Source organism: Chrysemys picta, unplaced genomic scaffold, assembly GCF_011386835.1.
Source record: "Chrysemys picta bellii isolate R12L10 unplaced genomic scaffold, ASM1138683v2 scaf996, whole genome shotgun sequence".
Lineage (NCBI taxonomy): Eukaryota > Metazoa > Chordata > Testudines > Emydidae > Chrysemys > Chrysemys picta.
Window position 1 is genome coordinate 874 of NW_027053703.1, and position 23,127 is coordinate 24,000.

The 23,127-nt window shown below is 49.7% G+C and overlaps 1 protein-coding gene across 1 annotated transcript; it reads right to left on the bottom strand.

The window, feature by feature from the left end:
* Positions 1–4,282: 4,282 nt before the first annotated feature.
* LOC135979557 (butyrophilin subfamily 3 member A3-like) lies at positions 4,283–21,635 on the bottom strand. The gene is made up of 9 exons (XM_065579894.1): positions 21,287–21,635; positions 20,331–20,612; positions 18,375–18,491; positions 17,200–17,232; positions 7,551–7,583; positions 7,416–7,448; positions 6,618–6,638; positions 6,483–6,509; positions 4,283–5,515 (listed from the first exon to the last, which is right to left on the bottom strand). The coding sequence occupies exons 1-9, from the start codon at positions 21,633–21,635 to the stop codon at positions 5,022–5,024; spliced, it is 1,389 nt and encodes a 462-aa protein (XP_065435966.1). The 3' UTR covers positions 4,283–5,021.
* Between the last annotated feature and the right edge of the window lie 1,492 nt (positions 21,636–23,127).

Sequence of the window (23,127 nt, forward strand, 5' to 3'; positions counted from 1 at the left end):
TAGATTCACACTCATTAGCATATTTCCATAACATCATATGGAGTGCAACGTCACACCCACTGTCCCCATTGTGGGTCCTCTTGCCCCCCCACTTCTCTATCTGTAGTTCATGCTTTTGCTGCTTCTCCTGGTTCTTCCGCTGTTCTGCTTAATGATTTTCCTGCTTCTCATGCTCTGCTAGCTCCCTCGCCTTCAGCTGCAGCTCCCACTGCTTCTAATCTATCAAAGAGGACCCGGATCATGAGGGCACCCTGCTGGATGGGGAACTGCCTCTTGGGGACATCCTGCTGTTGCCTCTGTTGCTCTCAGGCTTCATTGGAAAACCAACCTGAGTCTGGAACCTGTTACTTGGTCCTTCCATCTGTCTCCAGCTGTCTCCAGAGGGCTTAGCCTCTCCCTGCACAGGGTTTGTGATGCCCTTCTTAGGGAGGTGGCCTAACCAAGGCCCATGTTATATGCCATTTTCTTGTTGTTTCCGTTGACGACCCTCGTTTTACTGCTGCAAGTCACTTATTGCAAAATACTACTGGTGCATTCAGCATCCCATCACTGCCACCAATTGTCATGGATCCAGAGGATCGGTGCTACACCCCCAGCTTTGGAAGAGGCTCTAGGAGGAACCCCTTCAATCTACCAGACTCTCCAGGGGTCCCTCTCGTCCTTCAGGATAAGCAACTCTGCTTCACTGCCTCCTTAGATTGGACCTTTAGCACTGCTGGGTCACAGCAGGAGCTCTGTTCAGCAAGTCCTACCGTGATAGTCTCTGAGTCCTGGTAGAGACTTGTCCGCTCTTCAGGGATTAATGCACCTCAGCAAGCATTTGCAGTGACACACACACCGTGTTGTCAAAGCAGTCGGGTTTACTAATCAACTGGACACAGCATAGAACGTCCTTAGGTTGGCACAGAGAACTGAAGGTTAAAGCACAGTTCAAGTCCATTCTGGTCAGCCCAGAGCCCAGCCAAGCTGTAGCGAACCCCCTTGCTCAAGTTCTGTCTCTCTCTCAGTCTGAGCTCCTTGGTCAGACTCCAGGGGAGAGCCCGACTCCTTCCAGCAACCAGCTTTGATCCCCCACCTCACACCTCCCCCATCTTTGTTCTCGAGCTGGGGGATGTTGCTCATTTTCCCTGTTATGGATTTCCCCACCTCACCTCCCTCTGGGTCTTTGGATGCTTGGCAACAATGTCTTGGTGATGGGTTTTGCCGTTGTCTTCACACTGGGGCTAGCCTCAGCCAGTCTTTTCCCAATGACCCATTTAATCTCAACCAGGTAGCAGTCACACCCATTGTAACGGGTTGGGGATCACAGAAATCCCCTTGGTGCTGCCACCTGGTGTGCCAAGGCTACTTCTGCCCCTGCTTTCCTGCCTTTTCCAGCCTGGGACTCCCGAATCCTGTCTGCTTTGAGTCAGACCCGCTGATCGGCTGCAAACTCAGACCCTGGTCTGAGCCACGTCCACTAACAGCCGTAGGCCTCCTGGAGGCAGCTCAGGAAGTGCTCTTGTCTACGACACCCAGGTGCCCAACTCCCAATGGGGTTCAAACCCTGAATAAATCCGTTTTACCCTGTGTAAAGCTTATACAGGGTAAACTCAGAAATAGTTCACCCTCTATAACACTGATAGAGAGAGATGCACAGCTGTTTGCCCCCCTTCCCCCCCCCCCCCCCCGCCCCAGGTACTAACACGTACTCCAGGTAACTTAATAAGTAAAAAGTGATTTTAATAAGTACCGAAAGTAGGATTTAAGTGATTCTAAGTAGTTACAGACAGAACAAAGTGAATTACTAAGCAAAATAAAATAAAACACGCACGTCTATGTCTAATCAAACTCAACACAGATATAAAAACCTCAGTAGTGCCAGTCTTTCTTTTACAGGCTGTAGAACTCCTAGCCTGGGTCCAGCAATCGCTCACACCCCCTATTGTCTTTGTCCTTTGTTCAGTCTCTCTCAGGTATGTCCTTGGTGGGTGGAGAGCCTCTCTCTTTAGCCAACTGAAGACAAAACGGAGGGGTCTTCCAAGGATTTAAATAGACTTTCTCCCCTGGATGGTTACTCCTTCCCATTCCCTGTGTAGCATCATGTTACCCTGGAGTTTTGGGATCACATGGGCAAGTCACATCTCCATGGACCCTAACCAGTCCAGCCATTCGCATTCCTGGCCAAGCTCCGATGTGGATTGGGCTCTGCACCTCCTATTGTCTGTTAAGTTCTTGCACTTAACTTGCACATTCTTTTCTCCAGACATGATCCCATGCTCTTACCAAGGCTATGTATAAACCCAGCAAATATAAAACCAATATTCATAACTTCAACTACAACAATGATATATGCATACAAACAGGAGGAATAGATTCATTAGATCATAACTTTTACAGAGATATGTTACATGGTACATGTAGCACAAAACATATTCCAGTTACATCATATATACATTTATAAGCATCTCCCCATAAAATTTCATTAGGGACACCATCACACCCATGTCTCTTAGCCTTCCCTGAGAGCAAGCAGTCCTCTGTCTCCCACTGGTATCAATGCAACATTTAGGGGTCATGTAAATAATACAGAACATTCCCACTTCGTGATACACCTGTCTGGTCAGACTGAGCGCTCCATGGGTAGGGACCGGTCTGTGCTCTTTCTCTGAAGAGATCCTAGCACCACAGGGCCCTGATCCTGACAAAGCCTCTTGGCACTGCTGTGCTGTAAACAAATAATACCAGTAATGGACTGACAATATACAAGGACTTGCACCAAAGCTGTCCACCCTTTACCGAGACCCTTTCCACAGCATTCACCATGGGGAGGGATACAAGGGTAGGCATATCTCACACACACACACACACACACACTCCAGAGTTTGTCCAGCTGTACATGGAGATGGGTTGGAGTGGCTGCACTGGGCTGGTGCCCAGGAGAGGCTACACCAGGCCTGGGGGTAGCGGCTGCTTGTGGCCAGGTGGTATTAGCGCACATGGCCAGGGTAAAGGGGCAGACCTGGGAGGGAACCTGTCACGGATACAGGGTTACCTGCACCTCTGGCCCCTCTCTGGGCTCTCTGAGTGAAACTTTCCAGTGTCAGGGCAGTGTCATGGTAAACTGTATGTTACTGTTCAGCCACTAGGTGGTGCTATGTGCATCAGACCTTATATAAGCTAACCTCTGCCTGGCTGGGCCGAGCGTTAAAGGATCTTGTGGCAGGCACATCTGTGGTGTCTCTCTGAGCCGAAGGCTCTGTAGCCAGGACAGATCTGGTACTGGAGCCTGACCTGCTGGTAGCAGCCCTGGAACCTGCCATCTCAAAGGGGTACATGACAGGCCTTGTCTCTGTGTTTCCATGTGTATATATATCTCCCCATTGAAGTTTCCACTCCATGCATCTGACGAAGTGGGTTCCAATCCACGAAAGCTTATGCCCAAATAAATTTGTTAGTCTTTAAGGTGCCACAGGACTCCTCGTTGTTTTTGCTGAAACAGACTAACACTGCTACCCCTCTCAAACTTGTTTAATAGTGAGGGTAATTAACTATTGGAACCATTTACCCAGGGTCGTGGTGGATTTTCCATCACTGACAAATTTCAAATCAAGAGCGGATGATTTAAAAAAAAAAATCTGCTCTAGTTCGAGCAGGAATTATTGTGGGGCAGGTCTCTGGCCTGTGTTCCAGGAGTCCAGACAAGCTGATCACAACAGTCCCTTCTGGCCTTGGAACCTGTGAAAACAATGATCAAATCCAGGTCACAACTGAGACTGACTCCATAAGACGGTGGGTTAACAATGATGTTGGTTTGGGTCATCAACTCATTAAATCATCCAGTTAATACAGGGGATGATCAGATCCTGCGGCTAACCTAAGGAAGCACTGTTTTCCTTTCATCCTGCAGCAGGAGATGGGAGAAGTGGCTGTTGTGATTTAAGGAAATCCTGTTTAGACACCAGAGACACTGGAACCGGGGTGGGTGGGGGTGGCGGAGGCTAGCACCCCCTCAAGAGCAGTATTATGAGACTGGGGAAGTATTATGAGACTGATCTAGTTTTTGCCCCCATGCTTTGTTCCGCTCAGGCTGGGTGAGGCTCCGTGGCTGTGGCACGTGATAGTCTAGTCTCCTGTGGGCTGCAATAGTTTGGTTTAATTTTTGGTGCTGGGTTTGATGTGAGGGTGCTGGGTGTGTTGGTGGCCTGTGATATAGAGGAGGTCTGGACTGGATGATCTCATGGTCCCTTCTGGCCTAAAACTCTAAATTTAGCTGGTGAAGGACATACCTGTCATTCCGGGTTTAGGATAAGCCTTCCTGATGCTGTGAACCGCATGATCAACACTCATGCAGAGAACCGAGCTCCCTCCATTCCTCTGACTCCGTTTCTTTCACCAATAATGTCACAGAACATGGTTACTGGTTAGGAATCGGCTTTCTTGGAGCCTTTTATCCAGTTGGGACAATGTGATGTTTTAGGACAGGGTTTGACACATGTTCTTACTCCTTCCACTCATCAATGGTGGTCAGTTCATAAATTACAGGACTAAGAATCAGGAAATATTCATTGATTATATGCAATTACAGGTGTTAATCAGAGCTGAACAAAGGTTTTCATTCAAAAATATCTTGAGGAAATTTGGCCAATTTACAAAAAGAGATTTTGTGTGTGAAAACATTTGGATTTTCTTGAGATTTTTTTTTTTTTGCATTATTACAAAATTTTCAACTAAACCTTTTATTTGGGGGGAGGGGTCCTATGATGTATTGTGTATTGAGTTCTGTTCTAGTCTATGTAGCGTCTCACACAACACATCACTCAGGATTTCTTCTGCTTTGCCAATTTTGAGCCCTCAGCTTAGTCAAATCGAAGGATTTTCAAAACTGAAAATATTAATTTTGGAAAATTCCAAGCTTTGAGAAGAATAAAAAAATTGAAAATATTTAAAAAATGAATAATTAGTCCATTTCAGAAAAACAGAACAAAAAAAGTCTGACCAGTGAGTGATGCTATGCCCCCCCCCCCCACACATGCCATATCTCAGGAACATAGTGTGATTGGGGAGTAGACCCAGAAGAAAGGGTGGAGCTGCCCAGTGAATGAGGAGGTGAAAGTGAAGATCGGGGGCTCAGTACCAGGCTGATAAAATGACACTAGGCCCTGCTCATAGTCCAGATACACCCCGATCTTCCCGGGGCTCCAAGTCAGGGGCAGGAGGGAAGTGCAAGCCCGGTAATGGCTCCCACACTGATCCATGGCCCAGATCCTCTCCTCAGGAGCAAATCTGATACAGCCCTTCCTCCTGACAGACTCTCCGGCCACCCCCACAGCCCAGGCCCTCCCACCCCCGATCTCTACCTCCCAGGAGTGTCTCCCCGAGGTGAACCCTTCCAAGCCCAGCACGCAGGTTTCACTGTCAAATCTCTCGGGGTTGTCAGTCACGTCCTGCTGTAGGCCCGTCCATTTCACAGATCGCCCATTCTCAGAGACCACGAGGCTGGGATGAGCCGTGTCCGCATCCAGAATCACGTTCACTGCAGAGATGGGGCAGAGCATCAGGGGCAGAGCCCAGCCCATCGGGGCTGTTTCCCATCCTCCCCCCAGCTCTGTCTTGGCTAGGACACTCTCTGATTTCCAGCCTCTATCGCCCGGGAACCTGCTTCTCTGCCTGTCACTGCAGCTCTCCTCCCAGGCACTAGAGGCAAATAGCTCCCCTGAAAGAGCTGGAGATGCCTCTAGCTCCCATTGGGCCTGTCTGTAACCTCTACAGAGGCCCCAGTGAGGAGAGAGCTCAGGTGTTACACACACGGACGTCATTTCAAACCATTACGAGAACTCAGTGGTCACCTACCACAAAATCTGTGCTGTGGGGCCGCTACCACGTCTCCACAGCTAAGACCGCAACTGAGTCTCCAATCTACGCCTGAGCTGGGAGCCCTCTATTCCAACACCCGCAGAGTCATATCACACTCAAATTTGGTAGATTTGGTCTGGGTCTGAGGTAGAATTTTTCTACCAAATTTGAACTGAATTGGCCAAAGGGCTACTGATTGACAACTCCGTAAAAACAGAGATTTCACCAGAGTCCAAAAAGCATTAAGACAATTACCCGCAGCCAGTTAAGGTAATTTACAAAATTTCCTAGATCCCTTCTAGTTCATGACGTCAATTAACAACAACACAACACATGAGAATTCACCACATGTGTCCAGCAAAACCCCAACTCTGACCCACAATTACAAACTCCTGTAAGCGCCTACCCCCCTGAACTGACAGCGGGTAAGTTCCCAGACTTAGGAGCACTCTGAGTTATCGCAGTTACACTGGAGCACTTGTGACTCCATAGTTAAGTGTGAGCATTGGTTTTCTGCAAGGCAACTGGGGACGAATCTGGCATTTTCATTGACCACACTGCTTTCCCTGTGACTTCTGGCATGTGTGCATCTGCTGGGCAGCAGAGTGGTGCAGGGGGTCTGACATTAACATACCAGCTTCACTTACCTGCATTTTTTCTGACTTTACTCCAGCCTGAAATCAAACACACCAAGAGGTGAGCACTCCCCGGAGCACGGACTGCTGGCGTAGGACACAGTGTCATATGGGGGGGAGGGGGGGAAGGGGACACATGGCACTTACCAAGTTCAACCAGGGATTTCCCTGCAAACAGAGAGACATGGGTGTGCAGTCAGTTCTACAACAGCTCCTGGGTTAGGGACTGTGCCTTTAAAGGACCACTTTGCCCCCTCCACTGTGCTCTCTGCTGGCTTCTTTCTGCCCAGGTCTCCTGGCCTGAGCTCCATCCTCATAGATCTCTCCATGGATCACACCCCCCTTCTTGACATCTGACCCTCGCTGGGTTCCCATGCCCTGCCCTAGCTGGGCTCACCTGTGGTGTAGTGTCCACACTCTCCGTGTGCCTAGAAGCTTGGTGAGGGGCTAGGCCCTGGTAACGTGGAAGTGAGGGTTTAATGTGCTAAACCTTGGCTCTGGATGCTGGATCTCAACTCAGGGATCAGCAACATTAGCTGGCTCCTTCTCATTGACTTTGTGCCTCAACGAGTCAGAGAGTGCTTGGAGACCTTAGGACTCTGCTGAGCCTCTTTTTCCAGGGCATCAGGATCTCCCCACCCCGCCATTCCTTCAAATTCAGTAGCAAAAAGGTACATTGGCACAGGCAGACTCACCAGTTTGGGATATGGACACTCCCCTGTGTGTGTAGTTTAGAGGAAGGGCTAAAATCAGGCTTACAATGGAAACTGAGCAGCAACTTTATCTATGGAGCAGTTACCCAGCTCCATGATTAGTCAGAGCTCCCCGGCCGTTTGGTTCCCAGAGCCTCTCCTAACAGACAGTGCAGAGACAGAGGCCAAAGTCTGTCTGACTATGTACAGTGAGAGAAAATCATTCAAGCCTCCTGAGAGCCCAGACATTTACCTCTCTCGTTCTCCAGCTCAGAGCGCAGAATCTCTGGAAGAGAAAGGGAAGAAAGAGGTGAGGTTTCATGCTGTCGGATTAACGTGGTTATTCATTTCCTACTGTTAGTTTGGTGAACTTGTCCCAGGAACTTACCTCGCTCTTTCTCCAGATTAGATTGCAGATCGTCTAAAGAAAGAAGAGATTGAGAGAGGTGAGATTCCAGTGGGTGATGGTCTCTTCTAATACTAGCAAAGAGCTGCTATTTTGCAGAAAATCATAGCTTCATAGAGTTTAAGGCCGGACGGGTCGTAGTCTGACCTCCAGTACATCACAGACCTTCGACCCTCACTCAATCACCCCTGTACCATGCCCAAGGCTACGATTTAGTTACGGGTATTTTTAGAGAAAGTTGTGGACAGGTCACGGGCAATAAACAATAAAATTCACCGCTTGTGACCAGTTCAGGACTTATACGAGAAGTACCCCTAAGTAAATCTTAGGGGGGGCCCTGCTGGAGAGGGGGCAGGGCCAGTGGCACCAGCTGCCAGGGGTCATTGAGCAGCAGCTGCTGTGGCCGCCCGAGGGACCACTGCTCAGGCAGTCTCTGGGCCAGCCCCACCGGCTGCTGCTCAGATGGTCCCGGGGGCCAGCTGCCCTGGGCCACTCCAGCCGTGGCTGGCAGCCGGTGCAGCTGGCTGTGGGGCTGCCTGAACAACTGGCTGACCTCATTTGAAAAAAGACGTTGAAACACTGGAAAGGATGCAGAAAAGAGCCACGAAAATGATTTGAGGGCTGGAAAAAATGCCTGACAGCGAGAGACTGACTTATAATAATGGGATTATTCACACACTTAAAGTTACACCTGTATCTAGCTGAACTGGGGCCCTGATCGCTCTGGGCCTCAGTTCCCTGAGTGGAAAATGGGATAAGAAAGGGTTACTCACCTTGTACAGTAACTGCAGTGCTTCGAGACGTGTGTTGCTCCACTCTCTGTGTATTCACACCCCTGTGCCTCTCATCGGAGATTTTAGGCAGCCGTTTCTGTTCGGCCCACACATACGCTCTCCCCCTCCCATGCATTAGGTCACTACAGCGCTGTGCAGACAAACTGCCCCCAGTTCCTTCTCTACACAGAGCTCATAGGTAAGAGCTCCAAAACAGAGGGGAAGGAGGGCAAGTGGTGGAGCACCCACAGGGGGACACATCTCAAAGAACCACAGTTACGGCACAAGGTGAGTAACCCTTTCTTCTTCTTTCAGTGGGTCTCTATGGGTGCTCCACTCTCGGCGACGCTGCAGCAGTGCCCTGAATGGAGGGGTGGGCTTTCAGAGTCGAGTCTAGTACTGAGCATCAGACACTGGAATAAAATATAGCAGCGGATGCAGGGGTGCCGGAATAGGGGGATGAAGGGGTCAGCCCTCCCCCCACTTTTTGCCAGCTGTAAGATAAAGTGACGGGAAGGGGGAGAGGCATGAGCAGCAGGTGGGATCTTGCGGGGAAGGAGGGACAATGCTGGGTTTGGGGGAAGGGTTGGTGTGAGGTCAGGGGTTTGGGGAGAAGAGGTGGCATGAGCACAGGGGGAAGGGGCAGGGGCGGGGCCTCAGGGGGCGGCATGGCACATGGGGTGCAGCCACAATGGGTCAGACCAAAGGTCCATCCAGCCCAGTAGCCTGTCCTCTGACAGTGGCCAATGGCAGGTGACCCAGAGGGAATGAACAGACAGGTTATCATCAAGTGATCCATTCCCTGTCCTGTCACCCAATCCCGGCTTCTGGCAAATAGAGGCTAGGGAAACCATCCCTGCCCCTCCTGGCTAATAGTCATTGATGGACCTGTACTCCATGAATCTATCTAGCTCCCTTTTGAACCCCGTTATAATATTGGCCTTCACAACACCCTCTGGCAAGGAGTTCCACAGGTTGACAGTGTATTGCATGAAAAAATACTTTCTTGTGTTGGTTTTAAACCTGCTGCCTGTTAATTTCATTTGGTGGCTCCTTGTTCTTGTGTTATGAGAAGGAGTAAATAACACTTCCTTATTTACTTTCTCCACACCGGTCATGATTTTATAGACCTCTATCATATCCCCCCTTAGTCGTATCTTTTCCAAGCTGAAAAGTCTCAGTCTTATTAATCTCTCCTCATACGAAAGCCGTTCTATGTGGTGGTGAATGCACCAGTTCCAGAGTTTCACTGCCTTGGTACAAAGGGAAGGTGAGCTTGCTCTTCTCTAGTGATTTCTGTAAAACATACATGCAATGTTGCCTATAATCTTTATATGCTTGCCCCGATCAGTGGTAAGACATGTGAACAAGCTTTCCTGACTGCTCTGAGTTCCAGTAAGTACATATGCAATGTGGATTCGAAGGGGAACCATTTGCCTTGAATAGCATGGGTGACCAGTTGGGCTCCCCATCCCAATAGGTATGCGTCTGTTGTCATTATTAACATTGGGGGTGGTTGAGTGAAGGGCACTCCTGAGCAGACATTGTGAGACTCTTTCCACAAGTCAAGGGAGTTTTTGAATGTTGAGGGCATCAATAGAAGTTTGTTTAAGCTGTGTGTGCTTGGTATGTATCCTGTACTGAACCACCACTGAAGGCAGTACATGTGTAGTCTCACGTGATTTATTACGAAGATGCCTGCCACCATGCGTCCCAGTAGTTGAAGACCATTTCTGACCAAGGTCTGAGGGTTGGCCTTTCCGTTAGAGATCAAGTTATCTATGGTGTTGAACCTGCATAACGGGAGGAAGGCTTTGGCCTCTGCTCCATCGAGGTAGGCCTCTATGAATTCCAGACATTATACTGGAGTTAATATGGTCTTTTGGATGTCTACTTATAGAGCCAGTTGGAGGAATAGGTCCATAGTCTTTTGTGGGGGAGTCAAAGCATCATCAAAGGAGCATGCCTTGAGCAGGCAATCATCTAGATACAGGAATATTATCACTCTTTGTTTACGAAGGAGCACCACAACCATAGAAAGGACCTTTGAGAACACTCTGGGTGCAGACAATGAAAGTGGTCTTGTCTCAGAGTGAATACTAGAAACCTTCTGTGGATCACGATATGGAAGTAAGCATCTTGTAGGTCAAGGGTTGAGAACCAGTTTCCATGGCCCAGAGAGGGGATTATTGCTGACAAAGTAACCTTCTTGAAGCGCTGTAGCTGTACAAATCTGTCGAGTGATCTTAGATCCAGAATGTGTCTCCAATCACTATTGTTTTTCAGTATCAGTATTTTTATTTTTTAATTTATTTTATTTTATCTGGAAGTACTTGGAGTTGAAGCCCTTCCCTCTGTGTTGAGTAGGAACTATAGCACCTCGGTTCAGAAGATAGCTTGTTTCCTGATGTAAAAGCTACTCATGAGAAGGGTTCCTGAGGAGGGTCGGGGGGAGGGGTAGGCAGGAGTGAGGGCGGTAAAATGGATCAAATATCCTGTGGAGATGATCTCCAAAACCCACTTGATCCCAGTTTTGATTAAAAAGAGTAAGGCCATTGCCAAAGTAGTGGTGATGTTTGGGTTTTTGCAGCAAATTAAAATGGGGGTAGTAACTCGGGGCCTCAAATAACACATCAAAATTCATGCATAGATGCAGATGGCTGTGATGTTGATGATTGTGGAGCAGTTGATCTTCGCTTTTGTAGTCATTGTGTTTTCTGTTGGGGTTCATAATGCTCTGGGGGGGAGAAAATTGATCAGGCCGGGATCTCTGTGTCATCTGTGATTTATTATATCTTCTTTTTTGTGCCGGTGCATAAATTCTCAGTGAACGCAAAGTGGCTCTAGAGTCTTTTAGTATGTGGAGGGATTATCCATTTTCTCTGCAAATGATTTGGATCCTTCCAATGGAAGGTCCTCCACAGTAGACTGGACTTCCCTTGGAAAGCCAGAAAGGTGAAGCCAGGAAGCCCTCTGCATGCCCACTGCTGTTGAGATGAATCAGGCAGCTGTGTCAGCGGTATTTAGAGAGGGGCCTGCAACAATGTCCTTGCAAGAAGCTGACCCTCAGTAGTGATCACCTGAAACTGCTGGGAGATGGTCAATGAAGGCGTTTAATGTAGAATAACTGATATGGTTGTATTTTGCCATAAGAGCTTGGTAATTAGTCATCTTAAATTGCAGGGTCACCTAAGAATATGATTTTCAAGTTGTTTTAAGTTCTTGTCATAGGGTGTTGATTTAGCACGGTGCTGTCTGCCACGTTCATTTACAGCATCGATGACAAAGGAGTTTGGGAATGGGTGGGAAATAAAAAATCCGAGTCTTTAGAGGGAACATAATATTTTTATCCGCTCTCTTGCATGTGGGATGTACCGTGCCACATAGTCTTTGCTGGGTCCAGCAATGCCTCGTTAATAGTGAGTGCACTACAGGCTGATGATGAAGTGTGTAGGATGTCAAGCAGCTTGTGTTGCAACACCTTGACTAGATAATCCACCTCTCTCTTGATGAAGTCTTGAAATGGTTTGAAGTCTTTTGCCAAAGTTGGTGGGGGAGGCATAACAGCTTCATCAGGAGAGGAGGAAGAGATGTTAGTCACTGGAGTAATCCCTTTGTCTAATCTCACTGCCTGTTCCTGAAAGTTCTTCTCCCGTGGATCAGGAGATCCAGACAGAGAAGCAGTAAGAAATTGCCTTTTCCTAAGAGCAACAGTAGTGGGAGTCTTTTGCACTCTGATAAATGGCCAGTGGTGTTGTTCTGGTCTTCTTCAGAGCTGAAGTACTCGGTATCGAGGGTCTAGAGCACTCTATCGGAGATGACCTAGAGGAGCTGGTTCTCTCTCTACCACCCCTTTCCCCCCCATGGTACCGAACTCCCATAGCCTGTGCCCTTTGGGTTTTTTAGGCTTACTAGTGGTACCAGTACCCGAGGAGCCAGTCGTCTCGTGGGTATCCAGTTGTAGATCAGTCAGTACCAAGGTGGTTGATCTTGTTGGGGATCATGTCTTTGGGGTAGATTCTCTACCCAATGACGTGTAGCCTGCTTTTTTGTGGCTTTTTGAGAGGAATCCAAAAGTTTCCTCTTCAAAGCTGCCATAGGGTGTTGAGCCGAGGAAGTAGATGGATTCGGCCACTTTGGGGATTGTTGTATGGGGTGGTCCCAGGGCCAGGGTCAGAGGCTGATCCAAGTGAACTTTCCATCATTAGTAGTCATAGTTTTAGTTCAAGATTATTCCTAGCCCTTGATTTTAATGTCAGGCAGAAAGTACACTTTTACGGCACGTGTGAGTCTCCAGGACAGCGAATGCAGTGGGAATGTACATCACTGCCTGGAATTGCTTCTCGGCAGGAGAAGCAACACTTAAATCTGGAAGAGCCAGGCGTACCTTGTCCAGGTTTCACTTCCCCAGAGGGAGGAGACAAGAAAGAACTAAGGACAGGGAGTTCGCTAGTCTTATAACAAAATAAAGAGGGGGGATTATTTTATTGGTTTTTTTTTGTTTTTTGTTTTTTTAAAGGAAGCAGAAGGGGAGTATTAACACTAACTGACTGAAACGCAATGAATGAACACTAATAACTCGAAACAGAAAGTAAAATACAGATGAGGCATTCTCAAATCGGAGGCTGCTGAGGCTCCGTCTCAGGTCAAGGCGGTTGAGAAGGAGCTGAGGGCAGTTTGTCCGTGCAACGCTCTATAGCCCTACTGCAGGGCACGAGACAGGGACAGCGTCTGTGGGGGCTGAATGGACACGGCTCCTAAAATCTCTGATCTGAGGCATAGGGGACACGAATACACCTGCAGTGGAGCATGCACAGGGACACTACTCCAAGAAGAATGATACTTCCTTCCTCCCACCCTTTGTCTTATCTATTTAGCCCTTCAGGCCTTGTGCCATGTGTCTCTGCACCGTCGAGCTCAACAGGGCCTTCAGTTCTATTGTAAAATCACCCATAATAATAATAATAATGTAACTCTGCTCACCTCATGAAAGGGCAAGCCGGAGAGATTAGAAAATGAGGAGAGGTGCAGAGATCTTCCTTCCTGCTGACAGAGTCAAGGACGTGTTGAACTAGATTTGATTCTTTGCAACTAGCTGTGTAACCCACTGGCGATGTTAGTTAAAGTCCCCTGTGGGTCAATCCACAGAGAATACAAGTTGTTACAGCCCCTAGCAGTGGTGAACTGCACCTTTCAGAGGATCTGGCCTGAGCCAGTTGGAACCCGTTGTCATTACGCACAGGCTCACGTCAGGCAGTGCTGACTGTGGGGTACTGGAGACTGTGTTAAGATGACGAGCTATCGTCTTAAGTGTGAGGGGCTCCTGGTCCTGCTTGAAGGCTGGGGGGGCTCTGTAGGGAAGTGTCAGTGGGTGATCTGGGGCTTAAGAACATAGGAACAGCCAGACCAGTGGGCCAGCTAGTCCAGTGTCCTGTCTTCCAACAGGGGTCAGTGCCAGAGGCTTTAGTGGGAATGAACAGAACAGGTCAAGTATCCAGTGACCCATCCCCGTCCACTCCCAGCTTCTGGCAGTCAGAGGTTTAGGGACTCCCAGAGCATGGGGTTGAATCCCTGACCATCTTGGCCACTGATGGACCTGTCCTCCAGGAACTTCTCTAGCTCTTTTTTGACCCCAGTTATATTTTTGGCCTTCACAACATCCCATGGCAACAAGTTCCACAGGTTGACTCTGTATTGTTCGAAGAAGTACTTCCTTTTGTTTGGGTTAAACCTGCTGTCTAATCATTTACCTGGTAACCCCTGGTTCTTGTGTTTTGGGAAAGGGTAAATAACACTTCCCTAATCACTGTCTCTAAACCACTTTTATAGAATTCTATCATATGCCCCCTTACTCGTCTTTTTCTAAACTGAACAGACCCAGTTTTTTTAATCTCTCCTCATATGAAAGCTGTTCTATACCCTTAATAATTTTTGTTGACCTTTTCTGTACTTTTTCCAATCTAATGTATTTTTTTGAGCTGGGATGACCAGAACTGCACGCAGTATTCAAGATGTGGGCGTACCAGTGATTTATATAGTGGCATTATAATATTTTCTGTCTTATTACCTGTCCCTTTCCTAGTTGTTCCTAACATTCTGTTCACTTTTTTGAGTGCTTCTGCACATTAAGTGGATGTTTTCGGAGAACTATTCACAATGACTCCAAGACCTCTTTCTTGAGTGGTAACAGCTAATACAAACTCCATCATTTTGTATGTAGTTAGGATTATACTTTCCAATGTCATTACTTTGCATTTATCAATACTGAATTTCATCTGTGAATTTCAGCCCATTTTGTGAGATCTCTTTGTAACTCTTTGCAGGGAGTTTTGGATTTAACTCTCTTGAGTAATTTTGTATAATCTGCAAACTTTGTCACTTCACTGTTTACCACATCTCCAGCAGCCGGTGTGCAAAGAACCAGCCTAGACAAGGAGGGGAAGAGTTGTGCTCCTCTGCCTTCAACTCACAGACTTTACGGCCAGAAGGGACCATCATGATCATGTAGTCTGACCTCCTGCACAATGCAGGCCACAGAACCTCACCCACCCACTCCTGTAATAGACCCAGAACCGCTGGCTGAGTTACTGACATCCTCAAATCATGATTTTAAAGATTGCAGGTCACAGAGACTCCACCATTTACACTAGTTTAAACCTGCAAGGGATCCATGCCCCATGCTGCAGAGGAAAGCAAACAAAAAAGAAAAAAAACAGGGTCTCTGCCAATCTGATAGAGGAGAAAAGTCCTTCCTGACCTCAAATATGGTGTCTCTCTGTTTTTGGTGTTGTAGTAATTGGGCCTGCAAATTTACCCTAATTATGAGCTCAACTGTGAGACAGGAGTGAAAGCTCACAAAATGTCACAATAACGTATAACAGTGAATATGGAGGGGAAAAGGGGAGTGAGACTGAATTAATCCAAACAAAAATCCCTCCTGCTATAACTCAAAGACTGTGTTAAGATCATGCCTGGTAAACAAGAGAAATATGGGATCAGAAATCAGTGAAACAAAATTTGTCAGAAATTAGGCCTAATTGGTGGACAAAATAATGAGCGGACGGACTATTCCACCCCATACTCCATTTTGGGTTCTTCAAAAAGATTTTGGCGGGAATACGTTTGAACAGACGCAGGGTACTGCTATTCCATCTGACTGAAAGAAGGGGGAGGAGTGAGCTTCGCTGTCATGGCTGCCACTCCTCCCTCCCCTGGAACCCCAGGTCTTTTTCAGCCTAATCCTGCGAGATGCCCTGACCAGACCAGGCCAGAGAGAGGGACCCAGAAGGCAATGCCACTTCCGCCAGCTCTGGCTGACTCCTGAATACCACCGGCAATGTGATGTCTGCCCCAGCCAATGTGTCTTTTTCCTTCTCTTCCCTGTTGCTCTCCTTTTTCTTTATAAGAAGAATCTGGCTTAGCTGGCTAAAAAAAAACGTATTTTGCAGCACTGCTGTGATCCTGCGACCAGAGAGGCAGATAAAAGCTATGCCCCAAACAGCCCAGCGCTGGTGTGATTTTTCCAGAGTGGCTGATCAAACTATGGGCTGGGTTGCATTTCTCCGCAGTGAGGCTGCCAGCGAGAGTCAGCACCAGAACAGAAGCTGCATTTTCTCTCTTTGCTACTCTTCTTTCTCTCTGTTGAGAAGAGGTGCCAGCATCAAAAGAAAGGAGCATCACACGCTGGACAGAGGCAAAGGTGGGACAACTGGGGTGACTCAACTCTGCAGCCAGGGAGAGAAGGAACTGACTCCCTCCCGGGGTCACACCCCATATTAATCAAAAACTTCTTTTATTGTGAATGATGATTTACAGTTTAATATTTTCCTAAGTGAGTATTTGATGTTACTGTCTAGTCTATCATCACTCCACACTTTCTAGTATAGTATTGTTCCTGCCAAATTTGGGGGGTTTTTCTTCATTAAGTTTAAAATATAAGATTAACTCCATGGTGCTGGTTTGCCTCCGGCTCTCCTCACGGTAGGCATAGCCTAGCCAAGCCATGGGTCATTGCCCAGTTCAAACTTCTACTTCTCTACTAACGTCTTCTCTTTTCTCCAAAAAGGAGACTTATTCCCATCTTTAACACCGTCTAAGAGACTCTCAGCCATGGTCGGGGTCTGGGGAGGGGCAGGTTCCTTCTAAACTCTTTCACTGAAGGCAAAGGGGACAGGGGATGTCATTAAAACAAAAGTCTTGTGCAAGACTTTACATTTCAAATGCTTTACCTGTTTTTCCTTCTTTTCTGTATTTTTAATGAAAGGTTAAAAGATTTGTAATGGTGTGTTTGCCATGGTACAAAGCAGGCTGAGGTCTCTGGATACCAAACCCCCAAGGTGTCTAACTCTGTTTAATATTGGACAGTGACATGTTGTGTTGTCGTCTTTAACTGTTTGTTCCATCTAAATTACTACAACCGTGTCGGGGTTCTGGATTCCAGGCAATTATGTCATGTTACGTGACAAGCACACATGCACTTGCTGGAAGCGTGCAGCTAACTTCTCTGGGTATGTGCTGGGGGCGTAACACTCATCAGCAGGAACTCAGACATGGAAGTTCCCACTTCAGTCCCCAGGGTGTTGGCCAAAAGGGCAGTTATCACATTCATGGGGGCTTATCCAGTGTTCGTATTGATTGGGACAGAGAAAGTACATAATCGACTGGTGCATGGGTCACAGGTTCCCCCTGTCCCGTTCCACAGAGGACAGGAGCTGTTACAGCCCCAGCCAGAGAGCCTGGCTCTGCGAATTGGCTCACAGGGGGGCCTGTAACACACTCACCAGTGGGTCACATCCACAAGCCTGTTTTTTAATTTGTTATTAATAATAACGATAGTAGTAGTAACAATAGACACTCACGTATCTCTTTCTTCAGTTCAGCTTGCTGAGTGTCTAGAGGGGGAGAAGATTGCAGTGTCACGTTTACAGGGATCTCACTCCTGTTCATGAATGTCACTGGGCTGTAATTCCTAAGGCCCGGTGCACGGATAGCATTTGTAGCTATGGCGGTTACGGGGGGTGATGTTTTACCCAGATAGTTATAGTGGTACAACCCCCTAGTGTGGATGCAATTACACTGGGACAAAGGTGCCTCATACCATTATAGCGTCTCCCCCTCCCCAATGGCAGTAGCTCTACTGGGGTAAGCGCCTTCATCCCGCTATAACTGCATCCACACCAGCAACCTGTGCTGCTTTCTTTCCATATCCTGGTGCAGGTCACAGCGACACCGTGTTTGGATGTAGACAAGGACTAAGATTAAGGGGGTGGACGATGCCATCCCCCATAGCCCTACATGCTGTCAGTGCCCTTTGGCTCTAACTAGCCTCACCAACTCCCAGGGAGCCCCATAAGTCTTGCTGGATGTGGGAGGGACCTTGATGAATAGCTCCCGCTCCTCGTTGCCTGCAAGCAGGCCTGTTCGATACACGGACGTTAGCAGGTAGCTTGGGCAATGGATGAGCTGCGGAGCTGGGTCTCGGGAGACTTGGGCTCTATTCCCAGCTCTGCCACTGACTTGCAGGGTATCCTTGGGCAAGTCCTTTCCCTGCTTTGTGCCTCAGTTTCCCCCCTGCTCTTCATGTGCCTGCCCTAATTAGATTATAAACTCATTGGGGCCAGGACTGTCTCCCCATAGGTGTGTGGGGTGCTCACAGGTGCGAGTGTGATACAAGTGACTATACAGATTCATGCCCAGTTTTCCGGGTCTCGTTCCTGCTTCAGACGGAGTGATCCCGACACTCACTGAGCACCTAGGGTCAGGTTCTTTCTATTCTACAGTGAGACCCAAAGGAGTGACTCTACATCTGGCGCTTCTCAGGTCACACCCAGAGTCGTGGCTCATCCAGGATCCCCACCCCAGGGTGAGTTCAGCTCCTCTCTGCCATTGCTCACTCCCTCTCCCGCCGGCCCTCTCACTGATGTCCCCCAAATCTCTCTTCCTGGCACGGGACGGAAGCCCCCCGACAACCTTCTCTGAATTCAGGAGACCCTCGCTCCGGTTCCACAGCACCCCTTCCCCTCGGCCACCCTACCTTTCGCTCTGTGCTGCTTCCAGAAGCAGTAACTGGCCAAGAGGGTGAGAAAAACCACACCAGCCAGGGTCACCGACAGAGCCAGCTGGCAGGGAGAGGTCCTTGGGAGGAACACATCTGCAAGGCAAAGTTGCATTGATTTGAACCCAGACAGAGTGGATGTGGCAGCAGCAGTAGTGAGGGGAGCCCGCAGCATCCTGCAGTGGTCTGGGAGGATCTCACAGGCATCTTTGGTCAGGCTTTTGAGAGATGAGAAGTGGCTCCTCCCATGAGGCTGACGGGAGCCCAAGCTTTGGCCTGGTCACTGAACTTGGCTAGGCCCTGGCTACACTGCAGATAGGCCGTCTGCTGTGAGAGCTTCTGTTCTGCTGGGGCCGAGCACGCTGGCCGTGCTGGGCTTGGACCTGCTCACGTCTGGCCTTAGGGGTGGGCTGCCTGGGAGACTGCCCAGGGCACTGTCAGAGGAGCTCGCTGCCAGCCAGCATGAGAGCGCAGCAAACTCCCAGAGGCACCGTGTGAGGGGCACCAGATTTCTCCTGCTTCCTCCTGGCAGAGGAAGGTGGTGGAGCCGTAATGCACAGATACTGCTTGTGCCCCCTACATTCTTCCATGCCCCCCTAGGGGGCTGTGTGGGAGGGGGCAGAGCAAGGAACAGTGCCAGGGCCCCCTGCATCCAGGTCACTTTCCCCATCTGGGCTGTGCTGTGGGGCATCAGGAGCTGCTGCTCTCTGCCCTCCCCATACCCAGCCCAGGGGAGGAAGGTGACTTGGATGCAGGGAGCCCTGACATTACTCCTCGCTCCCCCCTCACAGCCCCCCAGGGGGCACGAGGGGCAATGCGAGCGAGGAGTTGGAGGGGGGAGAGAGCAGCAATGCCAGCTGCCCCTTGCATCCAGGTCACTTTCCCCACCTGCGTGCAGGAAGGGAGTGCAGGGGCTAAGAAAGAAGGGATGCAAAAGGGGGCTGGGGAGAAGGGGGTGCAGGGGTTGGAGCACAGGTGTGTTGCTGAGGTTAGGGGTGAAGGGGTACAGTGCAGGGGTTGGGGTGCAGGAGGGGAGTGCAGGGCTTAGCTGCAGAGGGGGTTCAGAAAGGTTTAGCAGGGAATGTGGAATAGGAGAAGAGAAGGGGTGCAGAAGGTGGTTGGGGACAAGGGGTGCAAGAGAGTTAGGGGAGAAGGCGGCACAGTGCAGGGGTTGGGGTGCAGGAGGGGAGTACAGGGGGATAGGGAAGAAGGGGTGCAGTAGGGAGTTGGGCAGAAGGGCTGCAGGGGTTAGGGACACAGGATGGGGTTCAGAGGTTGGGGAAAGGGCAGGGATTAGAAGAGAAGGGTTCAGAAGGGTTTAGGGGAGAAGGGGCACAGGGGGATGGGGAGAAGGGGGAGCAGGAGGGGTTGGGGAGACGGGGTTTTTCATTAGTATTGTTATTGTGTATTTTACAAATAGTTTCACACACACACACACGTCTCAGATTAGAAGTGTGAAATCCCACTCAGTTTGATCAGTGAGCACCACCTCTCAGCTACTCGGCACTAGCACAAGATGGGTCCATCTCCCCCCGTCTGCCTGGTTCCCTCCTTCCCTTACTCTAGTCTTGGAGCATGCAGAAACCGAAGTAAGGGCAGCAACACGCCCTCTGCCATGCCTCCCTTATTACTGCGCTGCTGCTGTCGGGGGCACTGCCGTCAGAACTGGGCACCCCAGCCAGCACCCGCCGCTCTCCGACTGGCCAGCCAGGGCTACATTCTGAGCCCCAGAACCTCGTTCAATACAAATTAAGCACTGGGAAGAGGCAGTGGGACCCTGGGGCTGTGGGGAGCCTGGGGAGCCCGTGAAGGCCAGGGGCAATGGGAGGGCAGCCACAGGGGTCGGGGCAATAGGGGTCACTGCATCCATAGGGGCCAGGGTGCCAAAATACAAGGTCACCCAGGGTGCCATTTTCCCAAAGGCTGGCCCTGGACCTGCTATGTGCATCGTTGCTGTTCTCTCTTGGCCGAGACGGGGGTTGAGGACAGAGCAGGACAGGTTCTGGTTCGAAGCGTCTCTTATAACAGCAGCAGTGTGAGTATCAAACAGCCGGTCAGCCTGCTGGGATATTTTCTCCATCACTGGTGCTAGTCGCTGCCCGCTGAGGTCTCTCCACAGCACTTGGGGATTCGGATACCATCCGGCCGATTCACACACCACGTGGATCCCTCCATCCTGATATCCATCAACAGAAAGGTGAGGGGTGGAGCCCAGGCCTGGAGGGGAATGGAGTGAACCTGTGTCATTGCTACACCCTGGGCCCACCAGAGAACTGCTCTGGTGCAGACTGGAGTGTGGGCCTGTGGCAGTGGGAGTCCCAGCGGTGTAGCAGTGTCCTCCCTCACCATGACTTTACACATACAGATCTACCACGTGATGGGTAGATCACACACAAAGCGCCCGTCACCCCCTGTGGCCGCACGGACCTCACGGTATCCATCCCACAGTTCATAGACACGGCGCTACCTAGAGTTTTTCTATCAGCTCCCGGAAGCAGAGGCCTCAGGGAGATTTCCACAAACTTTCTCAGTGCCCAAGGAAATTGTGGGAGAAGGGGTCACACTCCCTGGGATGAGCAGCCGCATCTGGGGCATGTCCCCTGGAGTTCAGGGGAAACAGGTGGGGCCTGATCCTTGCTCAGACAGATGCCCCAGCAGCTGAGGGGTGGAGAAGCTGGACATGGAGCTGGTTACTCCAGTGGGTATGAGGAGTTGGCAGGCAGGTGCATCGATCCCATTAACAGCCAGCCTCGTTCCCTAGCGCTCCGGTGCCTTTCCTGTGAGAGGTGACTAGTCTGAACAGACCGGAACTGTGGGGGTGGGGGTGAAACACACCATTGACCGGTGCTCACTGGTGCTGAGAAGGGCAAACAACAGCCCGTGCTACTGACCAGCCACCTCCAGTTCCAACGCAGCTTCTTCGTAAAAGGTGGGTGATTGGAAGAGGCAGCCGTAAGTCCCTTCATCAGAGGGGGTGATGTTGTGTATCCTCAAGGAGACAGTCCCATTCGCAATACCGTCCTTCAGTAGCTTCGTCCTGCTTCGATACGGTGCGGTCTGCTGGCCAGCCTGATCTCTCCCATCCCGATAGAGATGGACAACTGCAGACAACGTGGATCGGAACCAGCGCACCTCCATGCTCTCGGCGCTCATGCTGGGGGAGAGGTGACAGGGTAACAGAGCATCTTCTCCCACAAGGACCCTGATGGGGCGATCGGGTCCAATCACCTTGAAACTCATTGTAGAAGGAACCAGGAGAAAAGAAGCTGTAGCCAAAGTGGAACTAGGAATACATCATGGCGATGGAAATGGGAATTTACTGTAATATTTTTATCAGCAATGTGTGTCTCTATGTCAGCCTCTGCATTGTTGTCCCCTGAATGCACAAGGGTTCCATTGCCTCTCCAGGCAGATGGAAGCATGGGGTGTCTGAAATATGTTGCCTCCTGGTTCCAGACCAGAAAAATTAAAATGAACTGAATACAACCTGCACCTGTGAATGCAGGACCCAGCCTGGAAGAGAAAAAGGAAGAGCCGGGACTGGGACATCATCACGTAATGGCTGGGGAGCCAATGCAGGTTGGCTATATGAACTCAGCATGGTTTGGCAGCAGGAGAACAAGGGATGAGGGGTGTCAGGGAGCCTGTGTTAAGAACAGTGTTCACAGACACACAGGGCCTTTCATTCAGGACTCAGAGACAAAGGGACAGAGAGAGAGCCCAGATGGATCCACACCAGCTTGGCTTGGTAGAGCCCTGGTTTCAGTCTCTATGAGCCTTGTTTTAACCTCTGCCCCGCTGTGCTAACCTAAGGATTTCCCAACACTGTCTCCCAGTTGAGTAATAAACCCTATTCTGTAGTCACTGGGCAGAGCTCACCATGAGAAACAGGAGAGCTAGAGCCCAGAGGCCGGTCTCAGAGGCACTGAGGCCAGGTGGCCTATCCTCTTGGAAAATGTGACCCCTTGAGGGCCTGGCATGCTGAAGGGGTTACGCCCAAGAGACTTTTCAAAGGCAGGGCAGAGCACAGACATAGTGACAGTCATATCAATGGAAGCAATGTGATGCTGTGAGCCCTGAGGGGCTGGGGACTGAGCGTGGGACTAGAAGCCACGAACACCTGCATCCTGTTCCCAGCTCTGCCACTGACTCAGAGTGGCCTTGGCCCATCATAGACAGATGGATTCTGGCCTTTTCACATTCCTCTGGCAGAGTAAAGGGGGTTGGGCAATTCCCGCTCTGCAGGAGTGGCTCAGGGCTGGCATACTTGACCGTATCCTCAGAGCACCAAAGTGTGTCACATGGTGTGGCTGGAGCACTTGGCGTTCTGCCAATAGCAGGGCTGCAGAGCCGCTGAGGCTGCTGCAAGCTAGAGCAACCCTAGGGGTGCTCTAATGGACACTGGGGGCTGTTGCAATCCCTGGAACAGCCCAGGATCCAGGAGATGCAAAGGTGGCTAAAAGCCAGGCTCTCTCCTGGGCTGCACCTCCCGAGAGGCAGAATTTCATTTTTAGATTTGGCACAATATCGCCTTAAGGGCTAATTACATCTCATAGGTGATCTTCTTACTGAGACCATTACTACACTCATAGGGAAACATTTTAAAATGCTCCTTCTCCTAGAAATCAACTCCTCTTTTCTCGTCATTTTTTTCTGGCTTCCTATATCATATAAAGTGTTTGTCATTATTGTGCTCTACATTCCCCCTGCTTTCAGCCAGGTCTCAGAGTTA

Bases quoted from the DNA above. Each gene is read 5' to 3' on its own strand.
- LOC135979557 (XM_065579894.1), bottom strand. From the start codon at position 21,635: ATGAGTTTCAAGGTGATTGGACCCGATCGCCCCATCAGGGTCCTTGTG. The intron at 20,613-21,286 runs GTCAGTAGCACG...ATTCCCCTCCAG, and splicing joins GTTGGAACTGGAGGTGGCTG to GCCTGGGCTCCACCCCTCAC. The intron at 7,449-7,550 runs GTAAGTTCCTGG...TTTCTCTTCCAG, and splicing joins TAATCTGGAGAAAGAGCGAG to AGATTCTGCGCTCTGAGCTG.